The sequence below is a fragment of the Pavona decussata genome, unplaced genomic scaffold (genome assembly GCF_977016875.1).
Source record: "Pavona decussata unplaced genomic scaffold, jaPavDecu1.1 SCAFFOLD_353, whole genome shotgun sequence".
In the NCBI taxonomy this organism is placed as follows: domain Eukaryota; kingdom Metazoa; phylum Cnidaria; class Anthozoa; order Scleractinia; family Agariciidae; genus Pavona; species Pavona decussata.
The window spans coordinates 119,220-138,885 of NW_028145734.1; the positions used below are offsets into that span (position 1 = coordinate 119,220).

A 19,666-nucleotide genomic window follows, 5' to 3' on the forward strand; every position below is an offset into this window, starting at 1 on the left:
AAGATTGTGCTTTATTTGTGCAAATAAACGGCTTAAGCGGGATTATTTCGTCAGTTGTATTTCTTCTAATTATTTGCTTCTGGAGTTACGAATGCACTCTATTCAGTAACAACGCAAACTTGCATTTAATGTGTGAATGGCATTAAGTGGTGTATTTTGCTATCGTCACAACCAACAAACCGACTACACCTCCTGATTTTCGTTGCTTAACACTGTTTGTTTGGCAACAAAGCCCTCAAACGCCAATTTTTTCGGCTTAAGAACAAGACCGAATGTTACACTTATCATCAATATTTAATCCAAATATTTATTAAAAAATGAAAGGTCTACATTTGTAGCAAGCCTCAAGGTCAGCGTTGGTATCTGACTGAAAGATTTCCTCTAAACGTTTTCCGCGGGCTATACTCCAGCCATTTTATCAGTCCCAGTCTTGCATATCTCACGTTTCCTCGTTCACGCCCAAAAAGAATTCTGGGTAATTCAGTTTTTATCAGCTAACTTTTCTGGTGTAACCTAATTATTGCACGTCCTTTGACGGGCTTCTGCTTTAGTGGAGTTTCAACACATATTAGCCTGCGAGATTGGCGTAACCGGGGAAGGGGAGGGGGAGCGAGGGAGGCCAATTCCCCCTTCGCCTCCCTCGCTCCTCCCCTTCCCCGATTGCGCAGGCCACGCAGACTACACATATTAGCGTGGATTTGTTGTCATTATATCTAAACCGACTCAGTGTCAGGCAAATCAGGCAAGAATCGGAGCTGTAACCTTATGAGCGAAAGGAAAGAACAGACTACAGAACGAGCCGGGCTTGAAATAACAAGTAAAACCAATTTAAAATCTAAGATTTGTGCTCCCAATAAAAAAAGCCGTAAATACTACATTGTTACCACCAGTTTACGTAACTTGATTTCAACGTGACATTGAAAAACCAGATCATTTAAACAAGTCATGAAGGAGCAAAAAATAGCGATCGCCAGTTACGAGTGAACAAACACTTCCAACTACGGGCTGAATATAAAAATGTTCAAACGCATTTGCAGAGTTTACACGTTTCAGATATAACTTTGGCTTTATTGAAGTCCATTGTAACCTAGAAAACGTGACTTTGCTATATCTCAAACTCTAACTCTAATCCGCTTCCTTTTAATTTTCCCAATACTTCCTTCTCAAACATTTCGTTCTGCTCTGGGGTGAAGTGATTCCTCCAATCCCCAACCACGCCCTTCCGGAGCAGCTTTGGTCCATCTTCTGTGCCTCGCAGCAAGTAACTTTTCGCATTTTTCATCATTCCACTAAATGTGCACTGCTCAGTGATGCGATTGATGAGTTCATCAGACAGCTGTTTGTTGACAAAGTCAGCAATCACTCGAACATGGCTGAGGAGATCCTGTAGTGTAGGATTAACAGTCATGTCAGTCAATGTATGTTGTACAATAACTGTCAAAATTTCCGTGCGCTGATTGGCTCGTAGCTGACAATCAAAATGACGTCAGATGTAACGCGGGCGTTTTCTCAACGGAAAATAAAGCGAATTCAACTAGTATTTTTCCATGTAGATTCGAATTATTTTACGGCAAACAGCAAACGTGAGATTCGCGTTTATAATTTCTTGAAAAAATGAATACATGGATGAAAACAGTTTATAACAAAGCGCGTGCTTCCTAATCTAATTCCTATTGGCGTCATCATGGGTACTCCCAAAAAAATTGGATAGGGGTGTGCGGCCCGCTTCCCAAAACCCTTACCCTATTTATGACCAAAATCTGCGATTTTCCGTACCCTTTTTATAACCTGATAGTGTCTGGTCAACTTCAATTCAAAAACCCCTGGAGTCCAGCGATACCCTATTTATGACCAAGGCGGCTAAAAAACCATACCCTTTAGCGCCGCACATACGTACATAGCCCATATAAGGGAGTACACCCCCCCCCCCCCCCCCGCGGGCATGGTACATTTCTCAACAATTACGCAGGGCCGTGCGTCCATCCGATGGCATGTGCAAGTCAGATGGAGAAGCATGTGCGCGCTATGTTAAAAAGCTTTTTATAGAGAGACAACACCATAAGAAATGTATATTTACAAGAGCTTGTCGATGTTTAATGAAACGCTAAGATCAAACCGAGACGAGAAACCACTTTCACCTTTTTTTTCCGTACAGAGAATTTTGTAATTAATCAGAAACAATCTGTTTTTCAGGAATCATTTACTTTATTTTCACTATGTTATAAAAGAATTGGTTCATGCTTTTATCTGTGCGTATATCGAGTTATGGATGCACGCGGGAAGTTTGGAGAGCACGAGAGAAGCGTAAGAGTTGCTCGAGGTGGTTTTATATCCGATAAAACCTCCTCCTTGCTAGCATGCGGTGTTTAATGTTTTTTTCGTATGCTAATTTACAACGTTCACAAAAGCATCATTGTTATGAACTCTCTTAACACACGCTTTTCCAGGAATGTTTTTGAAGCCGTTCAAAAAACTCGCAGCATGTGTTTTATCGGGTCTAAAACCACTCGGCAAATCCCGATAAAACACTGCTGCTCGTGTTTTAAACGTTACTTGATATGTAACTGCATGTGCACAGGTGATATATATTGCAAAATTTACTAAGCATGGTGCTGTAAACTCATAACTAAACGTCTTTAATTGTTTCTGAGACTTCCACAACAACATTTGACAGCACTGAAAATCAAGCAGTTTAATGCATGTTATTGAAATAATTGAAATGTTTTTGCTACAGTATGAGTGGAAACTTAAACCTCTAACCTCCATTAGTCTTCAGGTATTACCGAAAATATCTAGCTGGGAGATGGTTACAAGCACGGAAAATTAAATTAAACATACAAATTGTTTTAACTTAATCTATTTTAAAATATCAATATTATAACAAACCTTTTGCAAGTCTTCATATTTAAGGAACAAAACGTTGGAATCATCTCTGTGTCTCCACCAACCCAGGACATGGTTATTCCAATGGCTCCAAGAGCCTGTAGATCAAGAAATTGTCAAACATTAAGCATTTAATTTGCCCTTTGCCATTAGATAATATATATGATACAGACATTAAAGAGACGTACTGATATTTTTAACATCTGTTACCTCATTTATCCAATAGAAATAAGAAATTTAAAAAGTTTGGCCTCTGGGCCAATATGAGGTGGCCCAGCATACGAACCATACAGAGATATATATTGTGCAGTTCCAGAAAATATCCATACTCCCCCCCACGGAAGGTCTTTTGTTTTGCACCCCCGCTCCCCCTAGGAAATTCCAGTTAAGCTTCATACTTTGCTTTTAAAATTTTGACTTTTAAGACTTCCCCTCCCCCTAGGAATTTCTGATGACCTTCCTTGGGGTGGGTATAGATTTTTTGTGGAACTGCACATTGCAAGCCTGAGTTTCCACTGGATGAGATGTTAGTCCATATTTACATTGTTACCCCCTGAGATGTTCCACCGATATACCAAGTTATACACCTACAAAGAGATATACAGAGTAATACAGAGTCTGAGTAAAGTTTCCTATTTGTAGAAACAGCATGACAATGTAGTGACCCAGTATCTAGACTGTGGGTGGGGAGAGGGCAGAGGAATTCTGTCCGCTCCAACTGTGAACCTAAATAACTCTTTATTATTTGCGCAAACGTCAAATGAATAAACTTGGTGACTTTTTCAGCAATTTATCTGATGTGGTCGCTAACTATTCGTTGACTTTGTTGTTACCATGGAAACCAATTTTTGATGAGGTCTTATTTTCAGAAAATGGAAAATCCCATTATTAAATAAAGAAAACTTACTTTTCTTCCAGTATCTTTTGTTTTCAGCTCATACTAGTGTTCTTTGAGTAGTTTTGATTACTTTTCAATCAATTTCGACCCTTTCTTGAAGTTTTGGGGAAATCCAGATATCCAAGATGGCAGACATGACATCATCATTTCCCCACTACAGACCTCAATTGAAACATCTTTGGATGACTACTATCTATAATTATTACCCTTTTGCAAGTCTCATTGTAATATGGCTTTTAAACTTCCAAAGTTGTGGAGGAGAGGTATTCCTTCCCCTCCCTCTCCCCGAAAATCCCCGTCTAGATAAGGTTTACCTTACTAATTCCTATGATCGAGGGTTAATAACCAAAAAAATTTTATTTGACCAAAATAAAGTTTTAAATAGTGTTGAGTAAAAAATTTTGAGAAAATAAAACTGAACAATAATAATAATAATAATTAATAATAATAATAATACTTTATTTATATAGAGCTATTTCCAGCGATGTCCAATCGTGCTGTACAATTACAGCAAATAAATTCCATTACACCATACAATACTGAATAAAAAAAAAAAAGAAAACTACATTTACATATTTAGGTTTTATATTTCTTATGCACTACATCTCTTTTTCATAAAATGGAAATGAAAATAAGAGTGTGTATTGGCAGTGACAATTTGAGAATGTTACTGAATTAACCATGAATTCTGTTCATTGTTTTTAGTAGTTGATTGCATGTGGTGCTGTTGATTCATTGGCTCTCAGGATTATGCAGAGGACTGATATAATTTATTAAATCCCCTGTGGAGGCATGTGTTGTTTATGAAACTTTAACTGAGCTAAAATCTTGCACTTGATTTTTGGTAATAGATGGACGGTGCAGTTCCAGAAAATATCCATACTCAACCCACGGAAGTTTTTTTTTTCACGGCCCCCCACCTCCCCCCCCCCCCCCACATCCCCCCAGGAAATTCCAGTTTAGCTTCATAATTTGTTTCTAAAATTTTGACTTCAAGACCCCCCTACCCATAGGAATTTCCAGTGACCTTCCATGGGGTGGGTATGGATTTGTTCTCGAACTGCACATGTTGACTTTGAGTGAATAAATTGGGTAACTGAAAATTTGATGGATTTTCGCAAAATTTCGCCACAATTAAGATTCCATGGGTATAATGATGAAATAAATGGTGTCAGGGAATTTTTAAATTCAAATGTTTTTAGTATGGTGACAACTTGAGCAACATGTCTGGATAAGTTTTTGCTTTTGCAACATTCAGAATTTGGATACCTTATGTACATCAATATATAAGCGATCAAAATATTGAAAAAGCCTGACATGATTTTGTTGATTGATGTTTTGTGAATAACACTGTACTGCAGCTATTTTGCTCTTGCCATGACACTCAATACAGGCCCAATAAATTCAAATATTGAACAAGCCTTGGTTGTTTGGGAGTTTACAGGCAACTCCTGGTATTTCATTAAATGTAAAAAATCACTAAAATTGTATTTTTGTTAGAACAACTTTGTTAAGCTGCCATTAATATATACTTTAGTTCAATGGTAACGCTTTCTCAAAACTGGCACACAAACAACTTTTTTTGCGTAAGTACTCCGGCGAAAGTGAGAAGTTATCCTTTTAAATTACAATATTAAAGTTAATTTTTAACAACAATGATATAATATATACTGTTGGTAGTAGAATATGAATTCATATAATTGCACAGTGAGATACAGGCACCAAATGGTGTCCGTTTATATTACATACGTAGATGATAATATGTCAATTTATACTTACATTTCCCTTGAGCAAACAGTCTTACATAAAATTCCCAGGGTGCATTCAATCCTGAATCTCGTCCCAAACTTGTCATAAATTTGTAATTAGATACTGCAGCATCTTTTGGATTTCGAGCAATGTAAATGTATTTACAGGTTGTATCCTCACTAACACCTTTGGGTATAGCCTCAAAAGAAAGGTGGGTCTTCAAAAGCCGAGGGCTTGGCAGAGTGTCAATGTTGGGTTGGGAAGCTTTGGGGTTGGTAGCTTCTTCTAAGAATGGGATTCGATCTTCAATCCGTTTACTGTTGACCGCTCCATTGTTGTAAATCTGGTAAACTATTTCTTGAACCCAAGTTGTGCCTAACAATAATATTTATTTAATTAACACAAGTTAATTTTAATCAATTTACCCCAGATATAATTTTTCAATTATGTTTATAACTGAAGTTCCAAAAAATATCCACACACCCCATAGGAATTTCCAAAGGGGTAGCAGATGTCTAAGAAAAAAAATTCCTTCTGTGGGGTGCATGGATATTTTCTGAAACAACACAATAAATTATATGTGTGGGCTCCTGGTGCTTCAACGTCCCCCCCCCCCCCCCCCCCAGAAAGCCATTCAACCGACTGCCCTGCCCCTTAAAGCTGCAAGGTCTCTGCTCAAGGTTCTTCTTAAGGACAAATTTTCAGCATTAATCTTTGCATGTATAGTTACTTTACTCTTTCATGAATTGATTGGCATCAATAAGAGCAGCCAAGAAGAGTAGATAGGTGGCAAGAGTACAGTGCTCAGATTTACTTGAATGCCTTAGTTAAGAAATTTACTTCAGCAATAATATTATTACTTTTCAGTACAGGTCATTCACAGCCAGTCAGTATCTGATGTACTCCGACCTAGTTTTCACTAAAATTGTGTCCATTATCTGGGCTGCCATTAAATATAAGTCGCCTGTCCCTTTGATTTCCATGTCCCTGAACAATATTGTTACTCTTGTGAGTAATTTATACAACAAAAAGGCAAGATCACCTATAATCCCTTGGTCCCATTAGGCATGCTTAGTAGGTGTCACTTAATGATAACTAATGTGGCCCTGATTATGCAGAGCCCCCTGGTGCTTTAATTATATGACAATTAATGGAATGCAAAATAAAGCAACTTTTAGCAATTCTTCAATAAATATTATGTCAACCTTCACAAGGCTGTTGCCTAAGAAAAACTTCAAGGAGCCCACAAAGCATGCACGAAAAAGCCCAGAATTTATACAGTAGAAGCCCAACATGTGAAGTGTTAGGCATTGCACGGCATGCTGCAAACAATTAATGTAGGCGCCTGGAGCATTTTCTTGGGTGCCCCTGGCCAGTCCACCCTCCTGTTAGGCGGCAGCCTTGGATTATGTTATCCAAACTTGGTATAAAACTTGATGATAATATACATTATAAGCTTAAATTCTCTTGAAATTATGCACTAATCAATTAAAAGTTCAACATCCCCCCTTCCTCCCAATGGGGCATGACACAAATTCCCCACCCACTTAAGTAAAGAAGTTAAAATCCCGAGCCAAAATCCCGCACCCTCTGGACGGCCTTTTTGCGTTAAGTGCCCTGAGGGGGAGGGGGGAGGGGCGCTGTTAACTTGGCTGTTCTACTAGCAATCTTTCCACTTCCGGCATTGTATATTTAGCAATTATTCCACGAGCGCGCGTTGGATATGAGATGATAGATAGCCAACGAGGCGCGTAGCGCCGAGTTGGCTATAATCATCTCATTTCCAACAAGCGCAAGTGGAATAATTGTTTTATTAAAAACAATCAAGAAATATTGCTAGATCTTACTGATTTCGCTGTGCAAGAATAACCAGCAGACAATTTAATGGTCGCCATTTCTCGGCCATGGTATAATGGCTCATATACCAGGGACGCTAAGCCAATCAAATCCCTCGAATTTCATTATCCAATGATTCAGTTTTTAATAAAACAAGACTTATTTTGTAATCCATCTCAATTTGAATCTGAATGAATGGCTGTGTATAAAAGTGGGACGGGGACAAGGGGACGGGGACATTGGGACGCGTGTGTGGGGACTTGGGACTTGGGGACGCGAGGGGAGGGACGTGGGGACATCTGGTATGGGACGCGGGACGTATGGGACGCGGGGACGCGGGGACGTGTGGGACGGGGACGCGGGGACGTCGAATGTAGGGGACGCGGGAGGTAAAGTCGGAGGTAAACGCGATATCTCTTTCTTCGTGAAACTGTGTTATTTAACCACATCGGACACCTTATGATGTTTACACAAAATATTTCTTCATATAGGAGTAGGCGCACTGACTATCTTGATTAGGGTTAAGCACTGTTAGCAAGCATTTACTGTTAGATTTGCCACTAAAAATATGTCAAACAAAATAGAATATTGTTTCAATAGTTGAATCCCCCGTGGTTTAGAGGCACATGCAATAGATTTCGGAGCTAGCACTCCGGGGTTGGAAGTTCGCTTATGCCACAAGTAATCTAGTTTCCTTTTTTATTTATTTGGAATCGAAAATAAATTTTGGCGACCGCTACCCACCCTACCCTGCTTAAGGCTCCAATTTTCTATCAGCAAGAAGACCAGGACAGCGGTTTCACTTTCTTCAATGCAGGGGGTCTTGGCCGAGTCTTCGTTTCGTAAGATCGAGGATTTCCACGGTAAGTTTCTACTGCTTTTGCTTTGATCATCACGCAACCCTTGCACATCCCTGACTATAATATACAGAAGTTTTAGGTTCAGAGATGTCTTCGGCTAAACTGAGCGTTATAACGTACGCAGATTTTGGAAAAGATATCTCGATATTTCACCACGTTGTGCATTGGTTTGCTCGATTAAAAGCGGCGTTTAATTCTTTCGCAGAAGGGAAATAACGACATCCAGTTCACTGTTTGGCGAGCGCGATCACTTCTCGCTTTACAACTCACTGCCACTTCTTATTTTAAGGGCCGTAAAGCATTATAGGAGATTCGTACATAACCGACTTGCCCTTGGGTGAATGAAAGTGTAACACAGAGGGTGGACGACCTGTGGCAGAAGCCGTGTCAGTCATTGAAAATATCCGATAAGCCATGGAAAAAAGCATTTTCATGTCACTATTAATCAAAGTGGGTTTTCTCTAAAAGTATTCAAGGTTTGTCTGAGGAGGCCAGAATGAAAAAAAAAGAGTCAGCGAGTACCACGTTGTGAACGGAAGGCAAAATAAACTCATTATTTTAATTTATGAAAACTTCACTTACATAATAAAGAATGTTTACATATTGACAAAACTGTCTACACCCAGAGGAAATCAATCTAACAAATTGCAAAACTGTTTTTCTGGTTAGCTAAGTCACTTTGCAACGAGACAGTTCAGTCAAATAACATGAACGTGAACAGCATGCTTTAATTTGTAAACACGTAATTCGGCTTATTGACCTTCTAATATTTGGTTGCTTTGTACGTTTATCTGGCCGCAAACTAAACTGCCAAGTAACTCTTTTACAAACATCTTTTCACTTACTTTTGCAATTGTGTAATCTGAAGAGTTGTAACACTGAACTACCGCTGTAATAGCAAAAGGAACTTAGGACACTAGTTGCAATAAAACTGTAACGAGGAATGACTTGGTAACAAGCCATGAAAGGTATCCTCCGACTAGTTTTGCCTCGCGTATCCCTAATTTCATAACAAATTGTAAGCAAATTATTATAATCTTTGTCTCATTTTCAATAACTTGGAATGAGTGCAACCATTGTCGTAGAAATGTAAATAGAATATGAACGACGTTACAACGCTAGTGCTCACTGCATAGTCAACAAAATTTCACTTCATAACTTACAGTTGATGGAGGCCAAAAATCCCCTATTGATTGAGAAGCAACCGCATGGTATGCATCGCACCTAATGCAAACAATTACTCTGAAACTTGTTAAAAAGGGCAGGTATCGCCTCAAAATGAAAACACAAACCAGTACTTAGTAATAATAGTTTTAAATCTTAACTACATGCTCTGTTTGCTGACGTTCAACGCTTTTACTCGTAAGTAGTGTTTCCGGCATGGAACGTTTTACAGTGTTGTTCATTTATAGTGAAATGTTCAACTGCTGAAAGAGGAAATCTTTATGCTCCTTGTTCAGGCGTTGCTTGACAATGGGATGAATGTCTAATTGTGCTCCGTCAAAGGTAGCGCTACTGATGCTGTTTCCTTTCTGAACGCAAGAAATATTTACATGAAAATAGACAGCCTGTTCCTTTCCAATTCTCAAGATCCCTGTATTTCTATCTTTCCAGGGACGGTGTTCTTTGTGTGTAATGGCGACGTCATGCAGAGGAGGAAAGAGTCCACCATCGGCCTTTCGAGCGAATTTGATTCCACATCCTGTACAAGTTGTCACTCGGGGATGATCAGACAGGAACACAAGAGAATACGAATTGATGTCCTCACGATGCCCTTCGTCTGTCTCTGCTAGACTTTCTTGCAAGACTTCGTGTTCTCCATTTCTTCGAACAATCTTCATTTTCACGGGCTGGCGATTCTGAGATGGAGTTTGCACTCTGTCTACATGTTCAACGATGAAGTTCTCTTTCTCTTTGGTCTTCTTCGCTCTTCTTCGTTGATGTGGCTTTTTACCAGCACTGCCAACATCCAGCCCATAAGTAGACATTTTTGTCACACTTGTCTGTACACCAGTTTTCTTGTGCCATGTTACGAAATCTACGAGTTTGCCCTTGAATTCTGCTGCCGCCAGTGTGTGAGCACAAAGACTGGAATGGTTGTATGCGGGACAGTCATCATCGCAACAGAATTTACCATTTTTGCATTGCCTTATAACATGCGGTTTCGCTGATGTATCCGATGCTACCAATAGAGTATCGTCTTCCCCAAAGCCATGTCTAACTTTATTCATTCGCAAGAGCCTCTGGGCCTTAGAGAATTGATGGGATAAAATGCTTTCTGGGATACCAGAGATGCCGGACTGTGTATGTGATATGGAGAGTGTGGAAAGCGTTTGTGACATGGGACCACTTTCTTTGGCTCTTCTGGTGTACGCTCTTCTGTCCGTAGGATTCATCTTTCTCCACTTTTCTGGGGATATCTTCAGGTGCTTATATTCATCTGAGAGTCTGCATTCCCCCTGGTCAATTATTGCTCCTTCCAGCAACGAATCTTGTTCCTTCACAAGTTCATGGCTCTTTTCAATAAGCGTTACGAGGTTCACACGTTTGTGGTCCGTCTTGAGCTTTAACAGGTGGTTTTCTGCTTCATTGTCGTTTATTGTGTATAGGGAATCCCCAAGTCCCGCCTTTTGTCGCATGGGTTTCAGCATCGATGCGTTGATCGTGTCAGCAACATTTTTGTCAAACCAGTCGTAGAATGTGGGAGTTTGGTATGTGATTTCCCATTCTCGAGCATTCCAAACATCCTCCAGCGAGCACAGTTTTGCATAAAAGTCATCCGAATCATCGGAATCCACAATTCCGTGATACGAGATAGCTGCTGCATTATGACCAAATATGTCGTCGAGAAATTCATTTTGGTAACGCCCATTGATGCCTATACTGGAGAGTTTCATTTCAATGTTTTTACGCAGGTGGATAAAACAACGATGATGGTCAGCCACAGGGAACTCTTCATTGAATGCATTTGACAAAGCACGTTCGCCATCAGTGCCGAAGGCTTGAAGAGACACGGTGTTTGGATTGAATCGCTTAACTGATGAGGCTAAATATCGGTACGTTTGTTCCGTTTTGCTCTGATGAACAAGCATGGGACCAAGGAAAACAGGTGATTTACCTGTGGTTACGTTAACAATTTTGCGGCACCTGTAGGTCGTTGGAGTCACGCTAAAATTGCCAAGATTGAATGTTGGATCAATACCAAGAATTGAAAAATCGCCTTCCTGACAACAGTACAGCTCGATATCTTTTAGCTGCCTGTCAGTGGCAAGGAAGGCCATAGGCTCTGGTGCACCAACTACCTCTCTGACATAACCATCTTTAGTTTTGCACTTTTCCATAGCTTCAAGCAAGATATCTCTACTGGAACTAGCTGACGGCATAAAGGATGCCGAAGTAGACGATAATACGTTCTGCACCTGCCTGGAATTTCGCGGCAGATCACTTTTAGAGCGGCAAAACTCCAATCCCCCCTTCTGACGTACAGCTTCGAAAAAGACCTCTCGGGGTTGGCAGCTTCTGGATATTTCTGTCAGCTGTTCGAATGTGCTTGGTTTCGTTCGAACATAAGGCTCTGTGTTGTTTTTTGAATTTCCATGTTCCTTAAGATTCAAAAGGGTTTCTTCACCTTCAAAGTAATACTGAAGCAATGCCAGTCGATGCCTTCTCGACTTGCTATCGTACACGAAAGACATCCGCTTCCGATATTGTGCCTCCTTGTCGTGGTGAAGATACTGCTTAACCACCATGATGTAATCAGCGTCTGTTCTTTTCTGCCTTGTCACTTGAACATCCAGGATATGGCCACTTTTGTTTCTCTCAACAGCAATATAGCTTTTCGGGGAGCCAATATGGACCCACTTGCCAAGATCGTCCGCCCGCACATCTTCGGGGTGGGGGAGAGCATCTAAATCTATTACAAACGAAGCATTCTCCATCACCTGAAGGGGGACTTCAGTGCAACATGGTTCTTTCACTCTCAGCAGAATGTCTACACTCTCTTTACTGGAATATGGTGATTGTCTGCCTTTCTCGTAATAAGGAAGGCGGCTGTCGTCTTCGTAATACTTCTTGAATTCCTAAAAAAAAAACATTGTTTCATAAGACATTCTATAAAACAGCACCTTCATGTTTAATTAACCCATTGCTATTTTGGGATGATTCGTTAATCACCAACTGACGATTCTAAAAGTCGGAAAACTGTTACAGTGGTTGGTCTCGCTACAACTTTGATGGAACAAGGAACGATAAAAATGACTTAAACTGCGTGCGCTAAGAACAATCATGGAACCTCAGTGGCTCATTTGGGTAATATAAACTATGTAGAGTAGCTTGATCTTGAAAATTACTTCCTTAAACAGTCATTTTCATGTATAACGTCGCTTTTGAGGGAAGAAAAAGTACTGTAAAACGGCGTTTTTCTACGGTTGTAGCTTATTTAGAAAATTGTCACTTTAAAATTGAGACCACTGACTGTCATCATAAAAATGTTTGGACTGTAGTTCATGATTATCTCGCGAATGAACTGACTGGAGAACGAACGGTTTGTATATTAGCTGGAGAATCACCCTAAAATGTCAGTACTTATTAGATACCGTATAAGTTATCATTATGTGTCACTCAATGTACCTGCTGACTATCCTCAGAGTCCTCCTCTTCCTCACTCGTGTCGATTATCTCGATTGCTCGCCTTACAAACGCGATTTCCTCCCGCACAACCGTTTTGCTGTATATATAAAAATAATAATAATAAAAGGAAATTAACCAACTCTTGCATCATCCAAAAACGTTCACCACTGGAAAGGGCGCCTTGAAAGAAAAGTGATTTGTGATTTGTCGAAAAGTAACGAAGATATAGCTCCTCGAAGTCGCGAAACTTTTCAGACGTTTGTATGGTGGGGACAAGTTTACAAACGTCTATAAATTTTTGCAACTTTGCCAATGTTACCAATTTGAAGGCGCTCTGTCCAGTGGTGTCAAAGGAATTTCACTAACTGGTCCATGTCAAATGTTGAAAAAACCGTGGAGGGGTCTATTAGCATCCCCCAAATTTGCATATCCAAGAATTACCAGCTGCTTAATTACTTTTAAAACCTACCTCTTAATTTTCTTAGCATTTGGGGAATTGACAGGGCTGCTATCCGCCTAAATAAAATCAAAGGTTAAAAATTAATACAAAAATCAACATCACCCAAATTTAACCTGGACTGATGTGTAAGATTTTTAATTTGCGTTAATCTTCAATGGTTGTGGAAGGACACGTTGTTAATCCATTACTAGGCAGATCACATGATGAATTTATAGCTGAGATTTTAGCAACCTCTAGTTCCCATGATAAAGCCTGAGCTGGTCAAACAAGCAAAACATCTCCTTTATTTAAAATGTATTCAAAATTCAGTTGGGGTTTTAAGTCGGACAATAAATCTTCTCTATTACAAAAGATTGCCCTGGCGTACTAGTTATTATTGATACGAAGAAAATAAAAAAGGGTTGTCGTGACTATAATGTAGCTTGTTTTTGCACTTAACAACGAAACTACTACTGACAGGACAAAAAACCTTTAATATAGTAAAAGAACGTACCGTATCAAAGACTTCATCCTGACTTTGTTTGAAAACACTATAGAGAAAAAATGAAAATAGCAGTGTTAACGAAAACTTGAAATCAGAATTGCTGTGCAACCTCATGACCCTATTTCAATGAAAATATCATGTTACTTTAATCTAGAAACATTAGCAAAGAAGCCAAGTTGGCCGTGAACAGCCACGCAAAGTGACAATGCATTCTTTCTATACATGTAAAATACTGTAGTAACATTAAGGCTTTTTTATACATGCAAAACAACTGAAAATAATCGTGACGAAGCACACCTTCTACTCCGCTTGCAAACTCTAGCATCTTCTGTATCTTCGTCCGATAAGTAGTTCAAATCTGAACAATCTGGCGACCAAAAATGCAAATCGTTAAACTAAGTATTGCCTATAGTATCCTTCAAGCTCAAAATTTACAAGATTCAAACAAGGATGTGTTAGGATTTTAGTGATAATCGAGACAAACGCAAGATAGCCTTACCTTGGAAATCCTCCATGACGATAAACGTGACGAAGAACCCCCAGCGTTGAATAAAGTGAGACCGCTGTCCAAGTCTCCTTGCTGGAATATTGGGACCATAAGGAGGGTAGGGTGGGTTGTGAAGAAAGAGGTATCGCATTTACCTTCGACTTAAACAATAAACATTAACGTCCCCACGTCCCCCGGGTCCCTATATTTGACGTCCCCGCGTCCCCGTCCCCGTCCCCGTCCCATACGTCCCCGCGTCCCATGCTTGATGTCCCCACGTCCCTCCCCACGCGTCCCCAGGTCCCAAGTCCCCACACACGCGTCCCAATGTCCCCGTCCCCTTGTCCCCGTCCCACTTTTATACACAGCCTGAATGAATAGCTGTAGAGCACCGTGTTGATGTGTCATGCATCTTCTCTTAAATTTCTTACCTGATTTAGGATAGCTTACTACGAATAAATCGTCTGATTTCGTCTGGAAATTTGCAATGTAATCATGTAGCAGCTGGGGATTTGTTGTAAAATATGCCGGAATTCTTAAGCCCATTATTTCAACTGTTTTCGTGGATCTCCATTCGCCTTCAATCTCCTGCTGGATTTGAAAACTGGCCATGATGGCTCTAAACTACTGCGTGACCCTAAAATCTGACTAAATTCAAAATTCAATGCGGCAAGCGCGTGCCACGTTCCCAGGTTCCCACTGCCTCTTCCCTAAGACCAAGGACCTGGTAACAAGGAACGTCAAGGAACTTTCAATTCTTTCGATCCTTATTCCTTTTCCACCGTGCCTTATACGTTGAAGTTTATTTGACTTGAATTTGGAAAGACTGGGAGCTATTTTCCAAATTGCTCCTTGTCAAAGGCAAAAAGGATTGCATAAATGCTGAACTGATGTGCTTTTGCAAAGGTAAGCGAATTAATCACCTGAATAATGGAACAATTCCTGACGATCGGAGTGAACAAGACTGGAAAGTTCGTATTCCATACGCCGAAGTTTTACGCCACGATTTAAGCATAACCGGAAAGCCATGAAGGCTTAATTAGTGGCCTTATTTTTTTCCTAGCGTACATGTACTCCTTGTTGGTGGTTTAAGCCTTTCCTCCCGGCGCGATTGAGCTAATTGAAAAGTTTAAGTCAGAAAGATAGTGTGATGTCGTTTTTGTGGCCTTCCGGGCTTCTTGACGTCATACCGGAAGTTGCTAATATGTTGCAGGTTAAAATGAAACCCCAAGGCTGTCACTAAGACTTGAAGTTGCTTAGCCTGCGTAGCAGTCGTTTCCCTTTCCTTAAGGCCAAGCGGGGTAAGCGCGCAAGGGCCGAGGGCATTGGGCAAAAAGGAGCAAAAAGGTAGGAGCGGGGGGGGAGGGGCGGGGAAGGAAAGGAAACGCCTACCGCTAAGCCCAGACATTTTACCGAACGCCCCCAAATGGCTTCGCTCCCTTGGGGCCTACATTCACGTCAAATGTCACATGAGAACCAATCATTTTTAACTTCTGGTAAATCTCAGCAGAAACAGAATTGCGGCGGGCAACTTGTTTACTTCAAGTTGCAGTATTTTAAAATATTTTCTCGAACTTTACGTCGCTCGAACAAAGCGTGGATGAAATTACCCAAAACAAATTTTACTAATATGGTTTAGAATTAATATATCAACTCATTTGTTTACAGCTGGAATTACAGACAGAATGAGCTTGTCCCACATACATGTAGCTAAAATACTTCCTCGTTTCCAGGATAAATTTGTATTTCGCGTAGCGTGAAATACAAAGTCGTTATAAATATTGAAAGCTTCCTTTTCAGACCGTGGTTAGAACTGAACTTTTTTCTGCAAAGTATTTACTTGAGGCATGACACCATGTTTGTTGAGAGGATAATACCTAACAACAAACCAAAGTGCAATGGAAACTATATTTTGAGCGTGACCGAGAATTTTGATTTTGCTTGATGTTAATAGACATTCGCTCTTAAAGCAGTCCTTTGCTCCAGTTTCAACTGAATTAATGTATCTCCCTGCGAAAGTAGTTTAGTCGTTTCCAAAGCAAAGCAAACTCGAAATCGAAAGGACACTCAAGAGAGTTCTTTTCCGTCTCGGCCATATTTTCATCTTTGATAAACGTTTAACCGGATGTCGTTTTGGTCTACGAGTTTGATTGACAGACAATTGGCCAATGGTAATACATCATTGCCTCCCGTTCGCTGACGAACAGCGTTCGGTAAAATGTCTGGGCTCAGCGGCAGGCGTTTCCTTTCCTTCCCCGCCCCTCCCCCCCGCTCCTACCTTTTTGCTCCTTTTTGTCCAATACCCTCGCGCGCTTACCCCGCTTGGCTTGAAGGAAACGGAAACGACTGCTACGCAGGCTACAAGTTGCTGGATAAATACAACAAGTAGGCGGGGAATCAAACAGCTAGGAATTTCTTTTGGTTCTATTTTTCTTCTTTTTTCCTATGAAAATAGCCGGGGGCCACATTCTTAGTAACCGGGGGAAATCCAGTCCCCCACCTGTTAATGACAGCCCTGTAATCCCAGGTTAAAATGATTTCAACCTAGGTTGATTTGTATTTTCCTATGTTTCAGATGTAAATTACCCAAAGAAAAATATAAATCAACCTAGGTTGAAATCATTTTTACCTGGGATTCATTTTAACCTACCACTTGTACAATACAATCACAATACAATAGTTTTACATAATGGAAGCTTTGCTTTGTGGCTCAGTTCTTCTGAGCCTATTTTAGACCAGAAGATACAATTTTCAGTCACTTTTTTCAGACCTATCTGCTGGATAGAAATTTATCCCCGGGTAAAAAAGTTTAATCCAACCTTTGAACAACTAGCTAGGGCCTGGGGCCCATTTCTCGAAAGTCTCGGTAGCTTACCAGGCCCAATAAGTATATTTTTAAATGTTTTTTTGCCGATTACACAGTGATTGCAGAAATGGCAGGGACTTGGCCAATGTTTTAATAGAATTATAAAATTTTAAAATTTAGTATTCAAAGCTAATAAAAATGGACTTCTGTTAAGAAACATTTATTACCAAAGACACTTATTGGGCCCGGTTAGTTAGCAGGACTTTCAAGAAATGGGGTCCAGGCCTCTAAAATTCATGCCCATTTGAAGATCTGGTCCGGCTAGGATCCATACCCATTTCAGACTTACAGGACAAAATGGTTAAAATCTATACCATTTTTCAATGGATGATAACTTTTTAACATAGTATTAACTTTAGAACAGAAATTATAAAACTTATCTTTAATATACTATCTATAAATTTTTAGACCAAAAAGGTTCAAAAAAACACATCCTATCCTTTAGCACTGCACATACCTACTGGTATACAGCTTATGTAGGGGAGCATCCCTCCCTCTTCATACAGCCCATACAGAAAATGGAAGGGAGGACAGGGTGGGGAAATTAGATTTTTTAACATGTAGAAAAGGACTTCATTATTATTACAGTGTACTCAGTGGATACTGAGGGGGTGGGGCTTGGGTTTGGGGGCTTTAAGCCCCGCCACTCTTTAGGTGGCTAAAAATAAATAATTCTATTATTTTGGTTGACCATATCCATGACTAACAGAAACAACTTACATTACATGAATTATTTAGTATTTTTTTGTGAGGTTGCAGACCTCTCCGAAAACTCTGCTGCAGTGTTTTGCGAGTTTGCCCATTTTGATCCCAGTTATTTTTTGAATGTCATCTTAGACTTATTAAAATCATAAGGTTGCGTGAACCTGAGAAGAAAATGATTAATGAAATTGCCCTGATGTGTAAACTTCTTCTTGTGAATTTGGCGGCAATCAATGCAGCTGGAGAGAGATCCTTTTCTGTTGCTTGAAGACTGAAAACATGGTTTTGGATGAAAACGACACCTGGTAAAAGTTTAGCAATCTGACAGTATTTAACATCCACAAACAGAGAATAGGCAAACTTTGCCTCTGATAGTTGTTGCCAATGAATTTGTATTAGCATTGTAAACAAAACTTTGGTACGTTGGTCAATGAATCAGACTTCAACATGTCCAGGTAACTATCAGTTACTCTAGTCTTTGAGAATGGTAAAGTTCTAAAGAAGATCGAGTGTTGGGTTTATAACTGAATTAAGTACTAATACATTCAAAGATTTATCTTAATCGGACTGACAGTTGTGTTGGTCTGAAAATGTATTAAGGGCCAGACTAAAACATTGACTTGTTACTTCAAAAGAAAAGAAAGTATTTGAGTTGATAAAATATTAAAATTTACATCAGTATTGACAGTTTTCCTAGCCATTTCAGAAGACTTAAGTTTAATTTTTTTTTCCGCTAACACGTTTGCTTTAGCCCCTCCCCCACTCCAAAACCTACTTCATGGGCGGGTCTGGTACTTTTATCAGCCTTTTTTCACAGCAACAACTGTATCTATGAATAAATGAATAATAATAAAACTTATTAATGTATTAATTAATTAATTAATTAATTAATCAATTAATTTTTTTTATTTATACCTTTATTTAAAGATGTGTTCTGTTGGGACTTTTCTGGAATACTCAGCAATGCTCAAAATATTCAGCAACTGTGTCCTTTTGGGACCTAGTCTGTTTTCAGAATGAATGGAATATAAGACAGATTGAACATGGTTTGCAGGATGTGCCTTCTTTTGGGAAAGCTTTGAGAGTTAAAGTTTTAATATTTTTCCCTAGGCATTGTTGTTAAAGAGTGGTTAATCAGGAATGAAGAGCCACTTTGGCCTGGGACTGAAGCCCAAGTTAGGCAAAATGGTTGATAGGGGTCAACTTCAAACATAACTCACTACAGGGTGGGTGGGTGGTTAACCGTCCTTGTTACACACTTGAGGGAAGTGAAGGCGTGAAGCACATGTTCCCTTTTCATCTCCATTATCCAATCCCTAGGGACCATGTTGCCAATAATATTCAAACAGACTTTGAATAGCAAAATTGTGCATGTCCTGCCAGGATTGAATTAACTCCACCACCAACCCCTTCAATTCAAGTTTGCTTTTTGTTGTTTTGCAAAGCCCTGAGATGTAAGAAGGGCAAGTAATTCTTTGTCTTCATCTTCTCGTGCATTTTTGTGCATGTTAATACCATGCAGTCAGAAATATTGACAGAGAAAATAGCCCACAAATTTGCCATTGCATTAATTTTATATATTTTAAATGTTTATAATTTTTATAATTTTTAAAGGCTGCCAATGTTAATATGCGGTTAAGATGTAGCATTTAAAAATACTTGGGGTATAAATAATCCCCTGGTTTCTTTGAGATTTCCCCGTTTGGTTTAATTGTATTTATCAGTTTTTTGTTAGCTTACTTTATTGCTTCCTATTGTAAATTGTACTAAGTGGCAAATGAACAAAATATAAAATTAAAGAAAATTAAAATT

At 39.6% G+C, this 19,666-nt stretch overlaps 3 protein-coding genes across 3 annotated transcripts in view; 1 reads left to right on the top strand and 2 right to left on the bottom strand.

The window, feature by feature from the left end:
- Window positions 1-275: 275 nt before the first annotated feature.
- LOC146453019 (sulfotransferase 1C4-like) lies at window positions 276-14,934 on the bottom strand. The gene is made up of 4 exons (XM_085097123.1): window positions 14,718-14,934; window positions 5,561-5,905; window positions 2,887-2,981; window positions 276-1,384 (listed from the first exon to the last, which is right to left on the bottom strand). The coding sequence occupies exons 1-4, from the start codon at window positions 14,896-14,898 to the stop codon at window positions 1,106-1,108; spliced, it is 900 nt and encodes a 299-aa protein (XP_084953249.1). The 5' UTR covers window positions 14,899-14,934; the 3' UTR covers window positions 276-1,105.
- Window positions 8,767-14,671, bottom strand: LOC146453020 (uncharacterized). The gene is made up of 6 exons (XM_085097104.1): window positions 14,299-14,671; window positions 14,097-14,166; window positions 13,809-13,845; window positions 13,325-13,371; window positions 12,856-12,952; window positions 8,767-12,305 (listed from the first exon to the last, which is right to left on the bottom strand). Exons 1-6 carry the CDS (start codon window positions 14,435-14,437, stop codon window positions 9,633-9,635), a joined length of 3,063 nt encoding a protein of 1,020 aa, XP_084953230.1. The 5' UTR covers window positions 14,438-14,671; the 3' UTR covers window positions 8,767-9,632.
- Window positions 14,935-15,058: 124 nt separating the features above from the next.
- LOC146453021 (uncharacterized) overlaps window positions 15,059-19,666 on the top strand; it is a 30,780-nt gene continuing 26,172 nt past the window's right edge. The window contains exon 1 of the mRNA XM_085097092.1: window positions 15,059-15,192. The gene's annotated coding sequence lies outside the window, so the exon portion shown is untranslated. The remainder of the gene's footprint in view (window positions 15,193-19,666) is intronic.